At 39.8% G+C, this 22400-nt stretch overlaps 1 protein-coding gene across 1 annotated transcript in view; it reads right to left on the reverse strand.

The window, feature by feature from the left end:
* Positions 1-22400, reverse strand: part of CDON (cell adhesion associated, oncogene regulated) — a 102481-nt gene that overhangs the window by 13446 nt on the left and 66635 nt on the right. Inside the window, exons 13-18 of the mRNA XM_022556225.2 lie at positions 20794-20975; positions 20208-20313; positions 15306-15428; positions 12260-12481; positions 9966-10216; positions 6936-7015 (exon numbers count right to left, since the gene is read on the reverse strand). Coding sequence (XP_022411933.1) covers positions 6936-7015; positions 9966-10216; positions 12260-12481; positions 15306-15428; positions 20208-20313; positions 20794-20975 — 964 coding nt within the window. The remainder of the gene's footprint in view (positions 1-6935; positions 7016-9965; positions 10217-12259; positions 12482-15305; positions 15429-20207; positions 20314-20793; positions 20976-22400) is intronic.

Consider the following 22400-nt stretch of genomic DNA (forward strand, 5'->3'; position numbering starts at 1 on the left):
GACTAGGAAATAAGAAATTGGAATAGTAGCATAGGATTGTTTTTGAAAGAATACATTGTTTTAGTATTTGACTAAACATATTTTGGACATTCCAGTAAAACTACATAGCACCTCTAAAATATTTTGCAGAGAAGTATCCCATTTCTGAGTACACAGCTGAATATTTGTTAAGCATGATTACGTGCAGAATAACTCTGGTTAGATAATTATATACATTTTTCCTTAAGTTTCCTCTTTTGATTATCCCTGGAGGGCAGGGACTAACTACCCATGAGCCTCTTGGATGTGTGATACTTACTTTCATGAATGTGCTTCATGAACTTCTTCTGAAACGGTTTCATTTTGGTGGTGGTTTGTTTTAATATTCAGCTCACCCCTGCTGTTTCCTCTTGCCCCTGTGTCTGTTATTTTGCTGACCTAGCCCTTATTTGGGGGAAGTCATCAGTAACTGTGCAACAGAACCCTGATGACATTCCTCCAGGGCCCATAAAGGTTCTCCATTCTCACCGTACACTCTTTGTTGGATGTTGCAGTGGGAATTTCCTTTTGGGAATTAGTTTCTTGGTGACTGTCACCCAACAACATGTTGGGTGACTATAAATGACTGAGTGCATTACTGAACATGGCAAGTTCCCCCCCCCCCAACACACAATCCTACAAATAAAAGACCAAAAGTACGAGTCTAACCATGTGACTCCCTGACAACAGGATTGGGTCTCCATATCAAAAGCAGGAGATATGTAACTCAAAAGGAAGGTACTGATCAATTAAAGAAATTAGACATAGTTCTTTAAATATTTTTCTTAGGGAATCAGGCTGATTACCATAGATGGAAGAGAATCCAAATCTTAGGCTTTGTCGTGTTTCCTTCCTTTGGTTTTATGGCTAGTTCTGAAGTAGCTGAGTGGACAGGGATAGGAGATGGGTTTAGTCATAACAAATTAACCTGCTGCAGGAAAGGGGTCCAGGAGTCCTGGATAAGCAGTTGTTTTCATACCTAACAAACCAACTGGGCAGGCCAAACTCTAGGTCTGAAAGAACTACAACTATAATGATATGTTTTCATATTCATCTCCAGACACTATTTTTACCTGCGTATATCTGACAGCAGTGGTAGGTTTCAAGTTGGTGAAAGAGCACCCCCAAACCCAACAATACACAGACTTTTAAGGTGATCATTACGTAAAAACTTGGAGGTCATTTATATCTATGTGTTCTAAAGCACTATTCCGAATAGTTTTATTTCTCCTCTTGACCATCAGCCAGGTATAGATAGTACTTTTTTTCCCAGATGGATTATACACATTTTTCCAAGCCGATTTTTACTTGGCTACTTCCTGCCCATTTCCAATCTCTCAAGGACCCTTAAAGTTAATTTTTTGTTCCCTCCTGATGGGACCTCTCAGTTTGTTCATCTGTGAATTTCATCAGTGTCCCCTCTACTCTCTTACAGATTATCAAGACTGATGGTAAACAGAGCAGATTTAATGTCAATCCCTTCCCATTAAACTAGCCAAGCAACTGACAAACCCCATTTGATTACATATCCAGAACTGCACTACTGCTTTTTGAATTGAGGAGAGGAGGTGGGTAGAAAGCTATTTGATTAAAATCTGTTTAACTCTTGCAGTGCCCAAATTGCACAAGACTCTCAGCTGAGTCTCTTGTGTAGGGGGCTGGCTCCCTGAAAAGCCTCATTAAATATGCTTCTTTCCAGCTGTTCATATAGGGAGCTATTACATGCTACTCTCAAACCTGAAAAGCTCACATGGACTGAACCCAGTGAGGCAGGCAGTCTTCTACAAATGCCACAAAAGCCCTCGAAGCAAATAAAACTCCGCAGATTGCTGAGTGCACACGCCCCTCTTATCTGATGTCAAATCTGCATGTCAATGTGCCAGTTTAGACAAGAAAAGCAAACTTTTCTATGACTAAAATAGAAGGAGGAGAAAAGGGCCCTAAGGTTGGCAATGACTTGCTTCTTAAAAGCCCACTCGAAGAAATACATTCAAGTTTAAACCTAAGAAGGCAGAAAAAAACAAACTGGGGTGGCAAGACACGGTGCAGGCAAGATTCCACGTGGAAAGGTCTTCGTCAGTTCTCAGGCACCTGTGGACTAAGACAGCTGCCCTGGGTCAAGGTGAGTTTGATGAGGCACCCCCGGGGGTGCCTCAGGGGATGACTCCCAGGTGTGTGAGGGGTAGACAGGTATAAGCTCTTTCCTGCAGTGTTTGCTCGTTCAGTGACGGCATCCAATTACCTGGACACCATCCTTGACACCTCCCCCTCTGCTGCCTCCTCACACAATTACTTATGTCTTTTTTAAATACTGCACCTCCTAAAACTCTCCAACCCACCTACTTCTCTCTGTATCTACTGTAGCTATCTTAGTGCACTATTTCTCATCTGGACTACTGCCATAGCCATCCAACTGGTCCCCTGTATCCTTTCCTGCGCCATCCAATGGATTCTCCAAACTCTATCCTCCAGGAGTGCTCTATCACAATGTTCTTTTACTTAAAATCTTTCACTGACTCGCCATGGCTCCGTACCATCTGATTTCACTCATCTTCTACCTCTGACCCTTTCGCTTACGAGGTTCCTGCCACATCAGCCTTCTTTAAGTTCTGTGAGGATTCCGGCATTCTGCTTTAAAGATTTTGCATAAATGGTACCTTGCCTTTGCCTGGAAAGCTTTAAACCTATCCCCATCCTCTTTTACCTAGTTTTCCAAATTCTTCAGAGCAAAAGGGAAGTCTTTCCTTTCTACTACATTCTTTACTTTGTCTTTAAAGCATCCAGTTTTAATTATATATTCATTTTTATGATTATTATGTCATTTTTTAAAAAGACATGTCTCCCCATCAAACTATAAGCTCAGTGAAGGCAGGGACAATGCCTGTTTTGCTCACAACTGTAGCCTCAGCACCTATCTTGGCCCACTGTAGACCTTCAACAAATGTCCGTTGAATGAATAAATGAGTGAATGAATCCTCTTTCCCTTTCGCTCTCCTGATTTTCACACCCCTTTCCTCATCTCTTTGAAGATATATCAAGGCAATAAGCAAAAAATAATAAAAGAGAGGATTATAAAAAAGATGTCTAATCACTTTAAATACTTAAGAAATAGGGACTTCCCTGGTGGTGTAGTGGTTAAGACTTCGCCTTCCAGTGCCGGGGATGTGGGTTCGATCCCTGGTCGGGGAGCTAAGATTCCACATGCCTCGGGGCCAAAAAAAATAAAACAGAAGCAATATTGTAACGAATTCAATAAAGACTTTAAAAATGGTCCACATCAAAAAGCTTAAAAAAAAAAGCCTTAAGAAATAAAGCAAACAAATACCTTAAATAATTAAATATATAAAAATAATCAAACTGCCACGGTTATTGTCTCCTTTGGTGATCTCACCTATTCTTAAATTCTATCACTTTGATACAAATGACTCTGAAATATAGAGATCATTGTCCCAATCTACCCCCTGAACCCAAGACCAGCATTTTCCTGTGTCTTCTTGGCTTAGATACCCAACTGGCAGTTGAAACTCTAAAACCCCAAACCAAATTCATCAACTTTCCTCCATATATCATTTTATTAAGTTTCTTATTTATATGACTATCACCATGGCAACTACCAGGTCATTCCGTGTTTGAAACTTTCTATTCATTTGAACCTCCCGTTTTTTCCCAGATCCCAATCAGTCAATGGCCAAGTCCTAAAGATTCCAGCTCTAGAATCTCACTTTTCTCTTCCTTTCCGCCCCCATTCCTCGCGTGAAGCTAAGGCCTTCATTACACATGTAGTCACACTGGTCTCCTCCCTCCAATCCTACCAGCGTACTGCCTACTACCGTTAACCAGCTTATTACACACATCTTGCACAGATGGCTCCCTTTCTTAAAAATCTTCAAAAGAATCATTGTGCCACTAAGCCCAGTGTTTCTCAACACTTAACCCATATCCCCCTTTTTGATTAATGTAAAAATCTCACATCCCTCCTGTATTGTATATTACAGAAACAATAGGGATTTTTTTCTATTCCTTAAATATAAAACTACAAGATTCAATGTGCTTCTTCAAACTCTACTCACTATACTTCAAGCTCTGGCTGTGAGTCACTATTATTAACTGTTGGCTCTCTGGAGGGAGGGCTTGGGCCAGTACCTAGGACATGGTGGGCACTCAATAAACGTTGATTAAATAAACTAGTAAACCCTGACAGTAAGGGTCATCCATGATATAAACTCAGACTGGTTTTCCAGTTTTATATCCTGCTCCCTCTATTTGCATTTCTCCAGCTAAATTATGTCAGTGTTTCTCAAAGCATGGTCCCAGGACCAGCAGCACCAGTAGCCCTGGGACTCATCAGAAAGGCAAATTCTCCGTCCCCACCCGAGACCTACTGACTCACAAACTCTAGAAGTAGAGCCTCATAATTTGTGTTTTTACAAGTGCTCCAAGTTAATTCTAGTGTGTGCTGAAGCTTGATAACCACTGAACTAGACTGTTTACCCTCATGTAAGCATTATCCTTCCTCCTTCCATGACTCCTGATTCCTTCTGCCTGGAAACACCTCAGAACCTATTCCAGTGGCTAGTGTAAATGTTTCTTCTGACTGAAGAGCGGAAAACACTAAAATATCCCCTGGATAGCCCTCATATGTCTTAACTGAAATTATACCTCTTTTTGTGTACACAGTCTTTTCAGTTGGCATTAGGAAACGCAAATTTAGTCTTAGCGATAATGTCGACATTCTAAAAGTATAAATTGATGAAAATTGTGCATATTTGGGGAGCACATGATATATCACCTGCCTCTCAGTATTAGAAGCTTATTACAAATTTTGCCATCTTGGGGATCTTGAGAGGGGATACCTGTTTTCAGTTGCAACGTTAAATGAGTTAGGTGCTTTAGATTTAATGATTCCAATTTGGCAGAGTTGAAGATAGGTACTTACTGATGTTCATCTGTGTCAAAACCACATAAGCGCTCCTGGAAGCCAGATGAGCCACTTGGCTAACCTCGGAGGCAAGGCAGGTAAGCGAAGGTTTGCCCTAAACAGGTAGACTCTGAGGTAGGAAGAAGATTTAGGCCAGGGAGAAACAGAAGCTGGCTTTCTCAGGCTGCAGAGAATTCACCTATGCTCCCAGATAAAACCCCCATACATGAAATGCAAGAGGCCATTAACTTGAAAACCAGTAGAAGTATAATTGTCCACTGTCTTAAAGGAAAAAAAAACCATGTATAATAAACCCCCCAAATGCCACATACACACACGCTCACACATACAAAAATGGCCATGAATGCAAGATGGCAGAAGTCATTCAAATTCTTTTAAGGAAATGGGATGTATTTTTGGTACTAGGGTATGATACCTCATTATAAAGATGACGAGCAGCAAATTACCAAAATCTATAATCGGAGTACGTTGGGAGCAATTTTACACTATCTGGGACAATTCTCCATTTTTCAGATAAGGAATAGCCTCAGAGAGATTACATAACTCTCCCAAGATCATAGATTTAAGCAGTGGCAAAGCCTACGTTTACTTATTCTTAGACCTGAGGTCCGCTCATTCCATCGTTCTAACGTCTGGGTTGAATCACATTTGCTGATGGCCACAGGAACCACAAAGGATGTGTTTTAATTAAGTCCATCTGATTACTTACCAGGCGTATAAACCATCTTTACCAGTGCTTTAGCATGCTCCTAACAAGTTGTGATAAAGCCTTTGACAAGCTCAGGACAAAACTGTAGCTTCACTGTTACGAGCATCTTAAAATCTAGCTAGGGTCATACAGAATTTTAAAGTGTAACAAGCAAATCTTAGTACACAAGACAGGCAGATGGCTCTTGCTAATATAGAAACCCTAAGATGGGTTAAGTAAATGATTAAAAAAAAAAAAATCTCCAGAAAGCTTTATTGCGTTTGCTCTGCAGCTCTCAGAACACATGATGAAACAATGTACTTTTAATTCAATGGTCGACCGATTCCTGCTTCAAGTTCTGGTTTTGATAACTCCAACTGTTAACTTCATAATTCGTTTTAGAAAATATGGGTCAAATCCCATTTCAGTAATGAAATAACCAAACTCCAGTCCACACTCCAGGTGTTTTCTGTACTAAGTATAATATGATTTTTAAGTTGCAGAGCTTTACAGCTGGGAAGGACTTTTGAGACCATGTAATCAAACGCCATCATTATGTAAGAGGAAGGACTGAGATTTCTGACAGATGCAACTTCAGTCCAACAAAATATTTGATAATCCTTTGGGATTAATACATAGAGAACTAGCATGAAAGCTTTCTGAATATCCTGTCAAAATTTAAATGTACATTTCACTCTACTTATTTTTCTCTTGTCTGAAGTATTGTGAGTACATATAACTCTTAATTTAGAAAAACAGAAATTAAAAGAAAGCAAGATTATGCTACTTAATTATCTTAAGGTTTTAAGAATTTTTAAAAAATTGAATAATCTGATACGAAAATTTCAGTAATGTTACTATGAAAAAACATTACCATACACACAGGGTTTTTCCCCTAACATTCAAACATGCTCTCATCCACAATATAGAGTAGAAAATATCACATAGCATAGGAAAGAACGCTACTGAAAATGGAACAGGTGAGAAAAGATAAAGTCTGTATGCAGAGAATGACTAATTCAAAGATTTCAAAAACATCAAACCTCTTAAAAGTACCTCAGTGAGAAATAAAGTCATCAATATTGTCAATATATCTAAAGAAACCAAAGCACAGAAAGGTAAAAATTGTAAAGTTGGGGCAAAAACTGAGTAACAGCCTTAAACTTAAGACTCCACATTCTGAGATTTTATAACTTAGGTAAAATTGTAAGAACTTCCTTTGCTGAAGGGAGACTAACAAAGGGAGCCACATAACTATTCACAACCACCTGTGCAAACACAGCAACATACCTATTGTTGTTCCGACAATTTCGACAACTAATGCACTCCATCGGGTCAGTCTGAGGTACTGCCGTGTACAGGCCACCACCCTTATCAGGAAGCAAGTACAGGGAAAAAGAGAAAAAGAGAGTGCTGAAGGTGCCATAGACTCGTAACCACATCATCTCAAATGTAAAAGCCGCACCAACAATAAATGGCTACGTGGTATATTTTAACCATCTCCCTGCGCCACGTTAAGTTTATCACTATTTACTTGTATTCACAAATGAGTGCTGCACGATATTAAAAGTGTTCTCCAAAAAGTTAACTCCTATGTTTTCTGCACGTATGTTTGTACTGGAAAGAGGCAAGTAAATGAAGGGAGAAGTTTAGTCACTTCCCTTCAGTGTTTCAAATCTAATGGGCCCAAAATATTCTATGCGTTATAACCTCCTATTCATTTTCACCTTCCTAGCAGTCATGGAAAAATTTTTTGGGATGCCAGTTGGAGAAACAGGGTGGAAATCTGTTTGAATGATGTCACTAGATAAACCCATCTTCATTTTCCTGTAATTATTTCGATTAGGTCTGTTCACTTGGCTAGACGAAGTCTTAAAACATGTTATATTTTTCCAGATGGAGCAGATTCTCAGCCAGCGGTGACTTGGAGCGGAGTATTAATATTTTGCTGCTGCTTTTGGCGGAAACTGCCCAGCAATTAAGAAAAATGCCCAGATTAACACATACCTCATTGTAAAATGTTCACTTGACATATACGATGGCAAGAGCTCTTCAAAACTGAAGTTAGGGCTTGAACCAGCCTTATGGTCAGAGTCAAAATTCTGCTTTCGAAAGTAAAACAGCAGAACTGAATTTGATAAGGGTGAGGGAGGCTGTTACATTGCACCCAGGCTCAGAACAGGCCTTCAAGGTTAGGAAAAGTTCAGGCAATCGTTTCTCCCCAGAACACTTTCCACTTCCATTCATCTCATAACAACAGCCAGAATCGAAGCAAACCAAAAGTACTGAAAATGTCTCTCAACATTCCTGAGCCAACTAGCAATAGGAATTTTAAAGAAAACTCTGAGAGAAAGAATATTCCTATGCTACATTCAGTCCATGAGGATAAACTCCAAAGGTTCCGAAAAAAATGAAGTTAACAACCTACAGGATGATGCATTTATTTGAATCACTAAACGGATTACAGTTAATTCAATCATTTTTATGATCAACAGCATTTAAAATATGTCCCCGGCTTCCCTGGTGGCGCAGTGGTTGAGGGTCCGCCTGCCGATGCAGGGGACACGGGTTCGTGCCCCAGTCCGGGAAGATCTCACGTGTCGCGGAGCGGCTGGGCCCGTGAGCTATGGCCGCTGAGCCTGCGCGTCTGGAGCCTGTGCTCCGCAACGGGAGAGGCCACAGCAGTGAGAGGCCCGCGTACCGCAAAAAAAAAAAATAAATAAATAATAATAATAATAAAATAAATAAATAAAATATGTCCCTATTTCTACCTTCCCAGAAGAGAATAGTAAGAAAATGAATGAGTTAAGACCACAGAGGATAACCTCTAAAATTGTACACTTAATGGGGCAACTCTTATTTAAATAGCAACTCATTGTTCAAAAAACACAAAGTACTGTGTTCAAATACTAAAGCAAGCATCAGAGTTATTTTTTCTTCTTATGGAAACAGCATGTGCTGTTCAAAGCGTCATGCTCTCTCCTTCAGTTTCTTGGACAATGTTAGTAGTTTGGACTAGGAATGGTGGCAAAAAAAAGTTTAGAAAGTTTGAATATAAGCCATGTCTTTCCACACAAAATAATGAAATCATTATTCTCATTTGGTAATGAGATGCACTAAAGCAAATTAAATATTTTTTCTATGACATACTAAAGCTAGGTCACAGGAAAGCCATTAGATTTCTAGCTTTAAGATACAAATATATATTATAGTTTTGTTCTCCAAAGGTAATATTTTAATAAACCTTTACTACTGCTGAAGATAAAAAAAAAAAAAATCTCTAAACTTCTCCAAACTTTAGCACATTGTGGGTTATGGGCAAATATATCTGTAATCAGAACAATGACAAAAACGTAAACGAGTGCCTAATTGACGAACTAAACATATTATCCATCTGACTGCAAAATAATGTGGATGCATTTCCAAACAATGTAATAAATCAAACTGCCTAGTGCAGAGAATCTCTTTCACCAGCACAAATCTAAAATACGTCCTTCATTCTACTCTCATTTCAAAAATTAAACTCTATCAGCTGGCTATCCCTGAAATATAGTAGTTTTAAAGGTTTATCACTCCTTGTGGCTAGAGAATACTAATATTGTAAAACATAAACCACAGAAACACACATGGGGCAAAACAAATCAAAAAAACCTCACAGGGGGTCAGAAGTGACAATCTGGTGGCCTGCAGACATGCTGTGCATGGCCCACGCAACGCTTTCTAAAACTGGAATTAGTTGCCAACGTGTAAAAAAATCTGGTGATTTCACCTAGATTTACGGATGTCGTGAAAAATCAGAAGACCAGGCCACACGGGGCCCTCAGCTCTGCATACAAACAATGGGTGCTGAACCTGGCCGCTGCTTTAAGACAGTGCACAACTCTCCCACGCCTCCACCGCTTCTGTCCCATCCCCAACTTGCTTCACTCAGTTTCAGGATCTGCCTGACTCGTCTAAGCATATGAGCTTTCAGAGTTTGCTCTAAATAAATCAAATTTAAAGTATTTGGTTTGGTCCACGCTCAATGGTATTTCCGCTTCATCGCAAGAATAACTTCCAGTCTGTTTGCTACTGGTCCTGTATTTCCAGTGCCAAATAATTAAAAAATATAAATCAGATTGATTAATATAACTCCTGCCTGATAATAGAAAGCTTCCAAACATGACTCTGGATCAAGGGGCTGCCGGTGATACATGCTACGTCCACTCCAGTGAACCTGTGAGGTTTCTACATTGGGAAAAACCACGCATGCTGGCCCCGTTCTTGTATCCTGGCACCGTGGGGCACAGGGGCGCTTTTATTTATAATTGGGTCTCTTACATTCACTAGATGACGAGGATGTTCAAAATCCACACGTGTCCTGGTTAGAGAGCTCGTGCGCCCAGAGTAGAGTCTTCCATTTAAGCTCCCGCTGACTCCACTGGGGAGCTTATGGTGGAGATGGGAGCAGCCATTGCTGAAGCTTCCACGAACATTTCTGTTTATTCGGCTTGTGCCAGGCAAAGTGGTATATTCCACCATCTGCCCGGTAACATCTGACCCCTGGTAGAGATAGCCTGGTGGGTCATATTCTGTTGAGAGAGAACAACAAAAAGAAAAGGTAAGATACTGAAAAGGACAATTCTTCTTGCTTGGGAAGTTTTATTAATTAAACCCTTAATAAACTATAGCTATACTATATAAAATAAACTATATAAATATAACTATATAAAATAAAATACTCTAAAAAAGTGTTTGCTTAAAGCCTCCGTGTGAGATATGCTTTAATAAAATTATTGCTGTTATTTCCTTTACAGTATGGAGTCAGCCAGGAACTGTAAGTTAGTTATGACTCTTTTAATGGGAGGAGAAATTAACCAGAGAGAAATTACTCAAAAGAGAATTAATAAACTATGCAAGCTGAAACTATCAAAGTACCGGCAACACGACGAAAAGGTGTTTAAATTCCCCTGTGCTTCCAAGTGCTGAAAGAAATTGTACGACAACAGGATAACTTTAGGCAGGATATTTCAAAAAGCAATAAACACTACTTTTAAGTAAAAGGATGGGGTTGGGGAAACATTCACTATTCATATAGTTCTTTGGTTATTACAGCCAAGTTGGAAGTTTTGAGGCACCAACGGCAAAAGGCTAATTATTCCCTTTCCTTATATTAAAAGCATTTCAACAGCTACCTCAAATATCTGATTCCCAGAGGCACACCTACCAGATATATTTAGACAAAGTGAAATGTCCTTTAGAAAGTATATTATCTAAACTGCACAGGATTTGTTGTCAGAGTTTCGATCGATTCTTCACAGGTATTGGAGGCGCCAAGACTGGACTAGGTGTTCCTCTTCCTATGACAGGTGTGTTATTATCACAGGTGTGTTATTATCAGTATACCTGCTTCTCTTCTCCACTAAACTATAAGGAGAGGGCATTATACCTGCACTGTCCACCACAGTGCAGAGCACACAGGAGAGAGCCAACGAGTATCTTCTGAATGAACGACGGAATGAACATTACCGTCATAAATTCCCATCTTTCAACATGTTATCAAGTCACAAAGGAAAATGACTTTAGCCAGATTAATCTCGCTCAGACAACCAGATCAATACTCTTCTTTTAATGGTTCAGCGCACTCTCACACACTCAGAGTCAATGACATTAAAACCATTTAGAAAAAGACCCAATCAAGGGATGGCCAGCTCTTTCAGCCTGGTACCACCACCACTTCTCTCCCTGCCTATCTCCTGGAAGGCGCCAAGGCAATAAAAGTACATCACTTTCTACCCCCCTACCCCGCCCCACCCCACCCCGAGCTGTTCACCAAAAAGGGACCACGGGCAGGAACCGGCTAAGAGCTGCTCGAGTGCCTGTCACGGCTGGGGTCTTCCTCTGCTCTTTTCTCATCTCTTTCTCCTGGGGCCAAAGAGGAAACCAAAATACTTCCTCCCAGCAGAGACTAAAGACTCCGATTGATCTGACTGTGCTCTTTTATGATAGCTGAGGGAAGAGAAATGGTAGGAACATGAGGGGAAGAAAAATGGGGAAAGAAAAGGGAACAGGGTTCTAATGCACCATCACTGACAGCTCGGACACTCCTACTACTGGACACATTTGGGGGTGGGGACACCACTCTGCTGAGGTTTTAGTACATTAAGGACTGAATCAGGACTGTAGTACCTTCATCTGTGTCATCCCGGGACAGTAACTTAGAAAAGTCTTCACTACCCTCCTTTCCATCATGCCTTTTCCATTCCTCGCTGACAAGATTTGGACCCGTATGAAGGGGCTCCTGCAGCAATTCCAAAGCTCATGCTTCAAGTCCTCATCCTCTTTGGTGGTCCGACAGAGCCAGAGTTTCCCAGCACTAAGTCAGCTATTTACATAGAGACCTGCTTAGTTTGGGCTTTGTTGTTTATTTCTCCTGGGCAATTTAATTTGATGCTCCACTTACTTTGGCTTACAGCTAGAACTGTTTTAAAGTCACCTCCACTGAATGAAGAGTATCGAATGTGTTTTATACCACGACACTCATACGTGAACGTGTTAGAAATCAATATTTATTCTGACAATCTTTCTCTACTGATCTTTAGAAAAAGGGAAGGAGACACTGATGGATGACTTACTCTGTATGGGATTCTGCTGGCGGTTCTTCCACAGGCACATGGCAATGAAAGCCATGAGGATGAGCACCATTACACCCAGAACGCAGCCGACGATCAGATACAGCATGTCACTGCTTCTGGCGGGACTGCTTGCGGGCCCAGCATTTCCTCCACTCCCCGAAGAATTTGGAGGGGTGCTCAGGTCTTTGACAGGGTACTCAGAAGCTCCAGGAACCCGTTTCACTAGTTGAAATATACAGGAAAACATGATGTCAGAGTGAAGACAGACTCTATGAAATGGTTTACTCTCCGAAGGAGGTCTGGTTAGGAATCCAAGCCAGTCTGTTTATGCTTGGTACTGAGATGATCTGACCACCAGTGAGTCACAAAGAGGACTCAAAAGTTTAAAAATCTAATGTCAAGGTTTTAGGTCACAAATTCTAAAGAAATTATAAGATCAGAGACACAGATGCACTTGGTCTAACCCAAGCTGCTATATGATTATCTGCTCAATTGTACTTGCAGAAGACTCCCAAAGGGTTGACATAAAACTATTTCAACTTACAGATGGGACAAAAACTCCCTTCGATCTGATATACTTTGAGCTGAATGAGACTCACAATTAGATACTTTATGCCTCTCGATTGTGAATAATATTAGAAGACATGACTCTGGACTACTAGAACAATTATATACAATTCCGAAAACCTCACACATAATATTAAACTTCCCAAACCAAAAAATGTTGGAGTCCACATAAACGCAGTGCTTTTCCCTAATTCACTGGTCCTCTGGATAATGGCGACAACAAAAGCTAATAACAGGTGGGACACAAACCCCATTTTCTCTGTCCCCAAATAACATGCCCTTGATGCTTTAACTGTCATAGAAAAGCAGTAGAGCATAGTGGTTGATGGCCGGATCTTTAGAACCGGACTGCCCAGGTTTTTAACCTGTTCCATCACTTATCCTTAGCTGTAAGACTTTGACCTCCATGAACCAGTTTCTGCAGGTGGAAAATGGAGATAATAATAACAGCCCCATCATAGGTTGTCATGAAGAGTAAAGCTCTCAGCATGGAGCCTGGCACGTGGCAGTGTTCAATCCATTTTGTCAGGATTATTAGTTACTATAGTATACTTCCTGTTATGGTTCCTAATAACTTACAGGAGCAGAGTGGTCTTTAAAAAAATCTACTTCAACAAACATTCTATTGGGGTTCTATTTTCTAGCAACTTCAACTATGCAGAACAGGGCTGGAAATCATTCAACGAGAGGCTGCCTTTCCAAGGAAAGAGCTCTCCATCACTGAAAGCTGGAAGAATACCTGGCAGAGAGTCTCTGTAGGAAATTTCTACTTTGGGTGGTATGTTGGATTATACAATTCTAAGGTCCCTGACAATTCCAAAGACAACAAACAAGTTTCTGAGACAAAAATGGATGTTACAGATCGCACATGAAATACCATGATTACTCATAGGGAAGTCCGTCAGGTTTATTCACTCTTTATTTACTCTTAATGTATTCAAAATTCCACCAAGCTTGAGGGCCAGTTGCCAGCCTCTCACTGAAGTCAGAAACTTTTGCAGTGGATGGTGAGTGACACGGTCCCATTAACATGAATAAGAAGAGACAGCAGGAACATGACGTGAGCAATGTGAGGTGAAAAACATAAAGAAACAGCAGAGAACTAAAGGAAAGTCGTGACAGTCTATGATCTTTAAGGGTGGGGGAAAGAGGCTGGCCTCCAATATTTACTGAATTACTAAAGATAAGACAATTGCTATTCACAGCAAGAACTCTGAGTCATTTCTTTAAAAGGAGAAATCATGCATCAAATGTTCTACTTAAACAGGCTGGGACTGTGTAACACATTTTAGAAACTCATTCAGTATGAACAGTTAACATTTTAAAGTTTTTTGTTTTTCACTGATCTGAAAGTCTGTAGGTTTGATTCCCCAGCAAAGTCAATTAATAATACTTAAAAACAGCACAGTTAGCACATTATTGTCTGTGTTTTATGTTCCGCCTGGCTAGACTCTTAAATGTCTTGGGAACAGAGATGAGAAATTTCATTTTTATGTAATTTTGCTCCAAGTTTCACAGCACTCTGGAGGCAAGTAAGAAATGCTCACGAACATATCACAGTGTTCAGTACAAAAAGGTACTCAAATATATGCTAAACAAGTGAAATTCAAGGTAAGTCTACAGGTCTGTGTGTATATATGTTTAAATGTGAATTTAATATGTGGGTTTTGCAGCAGGAAGACACATGATTCAGAATTAAACAAGGAAACCGAGTCTTAGCTTTATAATTCAATCTTTCTGAGCCTGTTTCTACTTTGGCTATTTCTATTATCCAAGTGTGGTATCTTCTGTTTTCAACGATGGTAATATTTTACAGCTAATCTATGTGTGCAGGCAGAGCTGAGAATTTCACTTTAGAATTATCGACTAATTCTGAACTTTACTAAAACCACTTTAAACGTACGTAGTGCTTTTCCTTAAACACCCTTATACTTTTTTTTTAAGGATTCTAATTCTCACAGCAGTCTCAGATAATTAGTTAGCAAATATTTCTGTTTCTTCATGGAGGAAAAAAAAAGAAATGACTTACTCAGAGTCACACAGAAGTTAATGAATACAATGAACGCTTATGTAAACTATTCTTTTTTTTTTTGCAGTACGCGGGTCTCTCACTGTTGTGGCCTCTCCCGTTGCGGAGCAACAGGCTCCGGACGCGCAGGCTCAGCGGCCACGGCTCACGGGCCCAGCCGCTCCGCGGCATGTGGGATCCTCCCGGACCCGGGCACGAACCCATGTCCCCTGCATCGGCAGGCGGACTCTCAACCACTGCGCCACCAGGGAAGCCTTTATGTAAACTATTCTTAAGGCAAGTTCTCTAGCCGACAGAAGGCTAGACTGTTGGGACAGTCTAAATGGATGCACCTAAAAAATGGTCCAAAGTTTCTTTAGTAAATATATCGACAGTCAGGAGGAATAATCCAGAGTTCAGAATTCTAGTTCTGTCCAGGGAGAAAAGCACTAATTATGACCCCTCCCCTACCTTTCGTCTCACAGATCATCACGTTACTAAACTCGCTCTCTCCTCCTTCATTGAAGCATTGCATTTTAATATCATAGGAGGTTTCTGGCTGCAGGTGGCCTATCATGTGCCACTGCTTTGAACCTAGAAAGGAAAAATAAAAGATAAGCTTTACAACCCACAACCTAAGCAACACTGTCAATAAAATCACTTCGTAATTTTGAAATGAGGTTGGAGCAGCAGCCATCACCATATAGTCAGTTTGTGCGATAAAAGTGTACTTCATATAAATATTTTAGCAATGCACAACAGATAGATAGCATTTCTATTACATGGCATGAAAAAATGGTAAAGAGAAGAGAGAAACTGAATTAAAGCTCTACCTGTGTGTGGGCAGACTTTGATTCATTACAAGTAATTAGTAGTAAGTCCTTCATAAAATACATGTTAATTTTATGCATAGGTAAAACAAAACAAAACAAAAAACCACCTCAAGTCCTTTGATCCCCTACTTCAGCAAGTCAATCACTCTGTCAAGATCCCCAGCAAGTCAATCACTCTGTCCACCTAACCAGAAAGCAACGCCACGTATGAGGTCAGAAAACAGTGCCTTACCCAGAACAAGTGACCACTTGCAAGGCAGGCCTCAGCGAAACTCTCAATTCCACTGTAATAGACACAACATGATCCAACATATAAATGAATGCCTGAATTCGAGAACAGTCAGAAAGCAAAGTCTACTATGGGAAACTCTTGGCTACCGCTCCCACCATTTCTTTCCTTTTGCACCAGGGTCTCCAAACCACACAAGCATCTCTAACAGAATGATTCTGTTACCCATGGTGTGCAGCCAGCATTTCATTTAGAAACACTTCTAAACTGAACACTCCAGTATAAATGACTCCCCGTTTTTACTTCTGTGGACCTGTGACAAACTTTAATAAACAGGGACACTTCTGCCAGATTCAATGAACTCTTCAAGCACTTTTAATCCTTCTTAGAAAATACCTCTTCAACCTGTTTCCACTGTTTCTTAGAAACTCAACTATACCAGCAACTGATTTAAGAGTCAGTTAAAGGGGATGAAAAACAAAACCAATCCACGCACACAAGTCATATCTACTTGGCTGACAGGACCAATAGCTCTGGGATCCTTTCTAAGTCAACGCAGACAAAAACACCTTGACCCGGAAGCACCCTGACCCCCTTCCAGGACACCAACACAAAGCCCCTCGTTCATATTTTATAAGCCCCATATTTTATAAGGAAGAGAATCTGCTTGTTTTAGGATCAAGGGACTATGAAAAGCTCAAGAAGTGAGGAATTCTATGCCCCGTTTATAAGTGTGAAGAGGACCCTAAAAGAAACTTGACTCAAAATCTACTTGAGACAGGAACAGATCTATTTTTAAATTCCAAAAACTTTTCTAAAAGACTTCAACTTTTTTCCGTATCTTTAGGTCTTTCCCAGCCTTCCGCTCACCTATCACCATTCACTTGAATAATTATTACGCTAGATTTGAAGTTTTCCTTTTGTAGCACTAGTAAAAAAAATGGAATTAAACTAAACTTCTGATATGTTTCTAATAAGAGAGAATAAAGTAATACATATTTTGTTAGATTAACATCCCGTGTTATGGTAATTATTCCAATTACAGGAAATATGGGCAAAGAGAAAGTTTTACGGCTCACTGATGAATAAGACACCTAAGTGCATTATTAGGTTTAAAATCAACCAACCAGCATATCCTTTGCTTAGCAAGCAGATTTTTCTCCAAGAATATTTTAGAAAGGGTAAAAAACCAAAGCACAGGCTTAAAGATCAGGATGACTGGTAGTTTGATTTACCTGGAACTCAACTTAATTTACAGGATTAAAATATTCATCACAAAAACATGGTATGTTGGAAACGTTGAGTTTATCTAAACGTGGAACCTAATTCAGAAGATAGGATAACTTAATATAATTGCTCTTCTCTTACTGTATTCTTTAACAATGTAATTGTGTTTCAAAGCTTAAACAATTTTGAGCCAACATACATAAGTAATCTAAAACTTTAAAGAAAACTTTAGGTACAAAGGATAAATACTTCTGCTCCTCGCTTTGGGAAAACAAGCCAATAGCTTCCAACTGCCACAAAAAGAATTTCAAGTGCATAAGCTTGAAAATAAGGAAGGAGCGAATTACACAGCACAGTGAAGCCCACTTAAACATCCAACTGCTCCATCTATTACGTTCATAAACAAGTTCTCTGTGAACCACAAGGCAAAGCTCACATGTACATATGCTTGTAGTGAAAACAAAGTCTTCTTTAGAGCAATTTCCCAGTGCCACACTCAACAGTCACATCACTCAAGTCTGCAAAAGTTCAAAGATTTGACTAGAGAATATAGTTTAGAAACTCTTTATCAGCAGATCATTTCTAGAGTAAAACCCAGAAGGGTGGGGAAGAGAGTGATACAGATGGAGACAGAGAGGGATGTTCATTTTACTGACATTTGCCTTGTTTAGAATGATTTTCTAACAAAAGTGTAGCCTCTCTCAAAAGATTTTAAAAATAAAAATCTGAGAGCCCCACTCGCCTAACCCAGATAAACTGAAATGAAGACCGAGACAGGACTAAAGTGTAGATCAGTCACTAACAATTCTTTCCATTTCGTTTTTTAAACAGCTTTTTTATGAAGTAAAATATGCATATGGAAAAGTACCCATCACTGTACAGCTGAATGTTCACGAGCAGAACACAGCCATGGGACCAGCACCCAGGTGAAGAGAATGAGGGGTCCTGGCTCCCCCATCCCCATCATGCTTCCTCCTGCCACTGCTCCCTCAAGGCAGCTACTATCTCAACTTCACAGAATCCTTTTGCCACTAACAATGATCTTACCACATTTCCCCAATTCTTAACGTCTAAAGCAGATTTGGGGGACTCGTTTCTTTCCTACTTTTCCAGATTAAGAAGAGAAACAATCACTCTTTCATTCAAAAAATATGCTGGGTATTAAAACTTAGACAATAAATTTTTCATCATATTACAAAAGTAATTCCGTTGGATAAACAGTAAAAGGAATGCTGCAATATTTCAAGAAATGTGATGGTGCATATTAAAAGTAATTTATTATAAGACTACTCGTAACAAAAAACTATGTGGCAGTATTTGACGTCAAGAATTCAGAGGAAAGAAACCTTGGCCTGGGACGATTTTCTGACACAATCCATTAGGAGATTAATATTTCAAAAAAGAAGAATCTTGGAGTGAAAAAAAGACCTTGGAAGAAGCTTTCCTCCCAAACTAAGAATCCCTTCCAAGATATCACTGAGAAACAGGCACCCAGCTTCTACTGAACACCTCCCGAATTAGGGAGCTTACTATTTTGTGAGAGAACCATGTTAAAAATGCAGTATTGGAGGGTTCTTCTTCACAAAATTTCCTTGTAGCCCCCCTCTCCCACCCCAACAGGCTGAGTTCCTCTTAAACATCCTAGTCCTTAAATACTTGGAGACAGCTGTCCTGTTCCTGGTTCATTGTCTTTTTTCCAATCTGATCATTCCCAGACACTCCACTGTTCTTTCTGGACTCCAAGCATTCATTCATTCCTTCATTCAATAAACACCAAACATCTCATCACTGTAGGACTTGGGACACAGCTGTGGGAAACAAGGCCCTTTGCCCACAAGGAGGTTAACATTTAGTGGGGGAGACAAACTTTAAGCAAATAATTCCGTACACACACACATACACACAACTAAACTAGGATAAACTGCATGAAGTAAACATAAAGCGCATGGTTAGAAATCACAAGGGCATTCTCCTGTCAATGGGAGGGGGTTCTCTGAGCAAGGAACATTCAAGCACACAACAGACAGAAGTGGAGGTCCTAGATGAAGCCTTGGGGGAGGTAGCTGGAACTGCCGTGTGCCAAGGTCCCGAGGCAGGAAAGATCTTGGTGCACACGAGGAGACAGAAAGAAGGCCCATGCGTGACGGAAGACACGGTGAGAAAGGGAGAGTGCGTGACACATAGTGGAGGTGAGGCAGGCGCCAGCCAGACCACGTGCGGCCCTCAGACCACAGGCAAAGTTCCAGATTATATTTTCTTTTTCTTTCTTTCTTTTTTTAAATTAATTAATTAATTACTTTTATTTTTGGTTGTGCAGTGCATCTTGTGGATTCCCCAACCAGGGGTTGAACCTGGGCCCTTGGCAGTGCAAGTGCGGAGTCGTAACCACTGGACCGCCAGGGAAGTCGGATTATATTTTAAATGTAGTCAAAAGGCAGTTTCAACACCCTTTGTGCTCTCAGCTGTTTTCTTCTCTACATATATTCAACTTCTCAGCATCTCTAAAAATGGGTAACACGCTCAAGATGTGATCTTTCTAGGACAGACTTCAATGGAACTGTTGCCTGAGACATTCTTTTTTTTAATATAGCTAGAAGTTGTAATTGATTTTTATATTCAGGCCACTATTCATTTAAACAAAACAGAAAATTTTTTTTCAGATGAACTACTGACAAATCATATCTCCCCCACTCTTTTGTAACTGACTGTTTCTTTAAGCAAATGTAAGACGGTATATATACAGTTGACCCTTGACCAACGTGGGTCCACTTTTACACAGATACTCCATAGTAAGTGCTACACTACTACACAGCCTGTGGTGGGTCGAACCTGCGGATGCGGAGGAACCCTGGATACGGAGGGCCGACTGTAAGTTATACGAGGATTAATGCCCCCATCCTTCAAGGGCCCGCTGCACTAAATTGGAAAAATTATCTTTCTTTGGGAAAAATTCAAAGTAAGAGTACATATACCATTTCATTTTTTTACTCTATCTTAACCTGGGATAATGTTTTTCATAATATTTATAAACCCTCTCCCTCCAAAGCTCCTTTATTAGGACTCCCACTTGTCCTCGTAACTTACCTTCTACAATATCCCTCTTGTAGTCGCTGTCATTGTCACTATCTGTTGGCCGGTAATAGATGTAAAATCCCTGAATGGGGGTGTTATTGTTACTTGATGGAATGTACTAGAAAAGAGAAGCAAAGACTTGTCAAAGACAAAAATAAATGTAACGTTCACATCCATTCAGATTTATTTATCTGTGTGGCCATATTTTTTTAGCTTCATTTTGCAAACATCCTTGATGGCCATTTTAAATTTAATTTAAAGGTATTCAAAGGTATTAAGAGCATTTTAGCTGACTGCAGGGCTAAACAAAAATAAAGCAATATATCTCACCAGGTTCAAAGACATAAAAGTACATTGGGTTCAAAAGGAATAAAACATGAAATGGTGATTAACACTTGGATGAGAGCTGAGGAGACAATCATTTCATTTTTAAACCTGCCCCTCTTATAACGTGTGCTCTTACACACATATCTGTGCCCTTCAATTTCCCCTTACTTGAAAGTTCAAAAATTTGCCATTCATAGTATTGTATCACAAGATATTAAATTAACATGGCCAAATCAGAAACTCTTCTCATTAGAGAAGACGTTTTACTTACCGTCCACTTGAGCATGATCTGAGTATCACTGACAGCTTCTGTGTATGCGATGTGAGGTCCAGTTATCGGACGGTTAGAAAAACGATTGGGGAACCCAGCCACCTGATAAGGACGAGAGGCCGAACTCCGAAAACTCTCACCATAATGGTTGACAGCAATGACCCTAAATTTGTATGTTGAACCTTTTGGGGCGGGGGGGAAGAAAACCATAATTTTTTAAAAGCTATAATAAGACATCTGAAAGGACAATATTCAAAATACGACAATTGTGCTTAAGTATCTCTCTACAATAACAACAACATCCTCGAAAGCCTAGATGGTGAATAGATTTCAACGCAGTTGCCAACTCCTATTCACTGGTATTGCATGTGTTCACTGAGCGTGTTCAAGATTACAAGACCTTATTGGGAGTCACTGGGAGAGATGGATGATGTCCGTCATGGAACGGGGCAGGGAGAAAATGGGAAAGAGCACGTTACTCTTTCAACATCCTGTTCTAAAGTCATACCCACCAAATACAGGACTAGCTGGTGTATCTGTGCTCAAAACTAGGTTCTTTTCCCTTTGAAAGAAACAACTGAAGCGAAGTTTAATACGGTGAATACGTTTGTGAAGAGGCACTGTGTGGGTGATAGCAGATGTCACTCTGCTCCCGCTAATAATAGGATAAGGGGAGCAGATTTAAGCTACAACAGAAGGTATCTGTTTGGATTAGATATTAAGAACTTAAAAAAACCTCTAAGGATTGTGAGTTTCTGAAAATCTGAATCTAAAGAATAAATTAGACTCCTAAAGCAAGTTGCCTAAAAGCTCAAAAATAACCCCTGGGCATCTGAAGGCAGTCTTTTCTGTCTGTAAAATGTTCCTTAGCTTTGCCCATATTTAAAACTGCCATCTTCTCCCAACTGTACCTACATGTTCCTGGGCTCCTCATGTTACCTGTTTAGACAAACACAGGTATTTGCTACTAAAGTACATTTAAAAGTCCATCAACAAAAATGGTCATGAAACCCAAACAAATAAAAGTAAAGAAAGTTGATTTGTGATTACTGCTTTTCTCTTTTACAGTTTAATTTCTTTCATACACTGGGGGGGCTGGGGGAGTCCCCTGCTGCTGAAACAAAACTCACAGAACAAAGGGGTGTTAGTGTTGTCTCGTCTTCATTGCTTCAAATAAAGCAATGGGTCTAACCATGCTGAGATGCATCATCAGATCGATTTTAGTTAAATAAGCAATTTTTCTCTTAAAATATTCATTCACAGCAAAACAGACACACACACACATACAAAGATGTCACCACAACACTGTTTCTATTTATTCGCAGTTAGAAATAATCTAAAGCCCAGAAATGATGAATGGTTAAGAAAATCATGGTGTACTTACTTGGTAGATACACAGTTATTAAAAATTGAGTTTCTGAAGAATTGTTAATGATATTGGAAAATGCATATGATATAATATAGAGGAAAGGGGTTACAAGATAATATTTATGGCACGATCCTGGTTTGTATTATAAAGGAAAAAGGACTAGAAAGAAATACAAGAAAATATAAACAATGGTTATCTCTGGATGGGTGGGTTTCAGGTGACTATTCTCTTTTTATAT

The sequence above is a fragment of the Delphinapterus leucas genome, chromosome 7 (genome assembly GCF_059928025.1).
Source record: "Delphinapterus leucas isolate spDelLeu-1000000601 "Yukka" chromosome 7, BTC_Dleu_Yukka2, whole genome shotgun sequence".
NCBI lineage: Eukaryota > Metazoa > Chordata > Mammalia > Artiodactyla > Monodontidae > Delphinapterus > Delphinapterus leucas.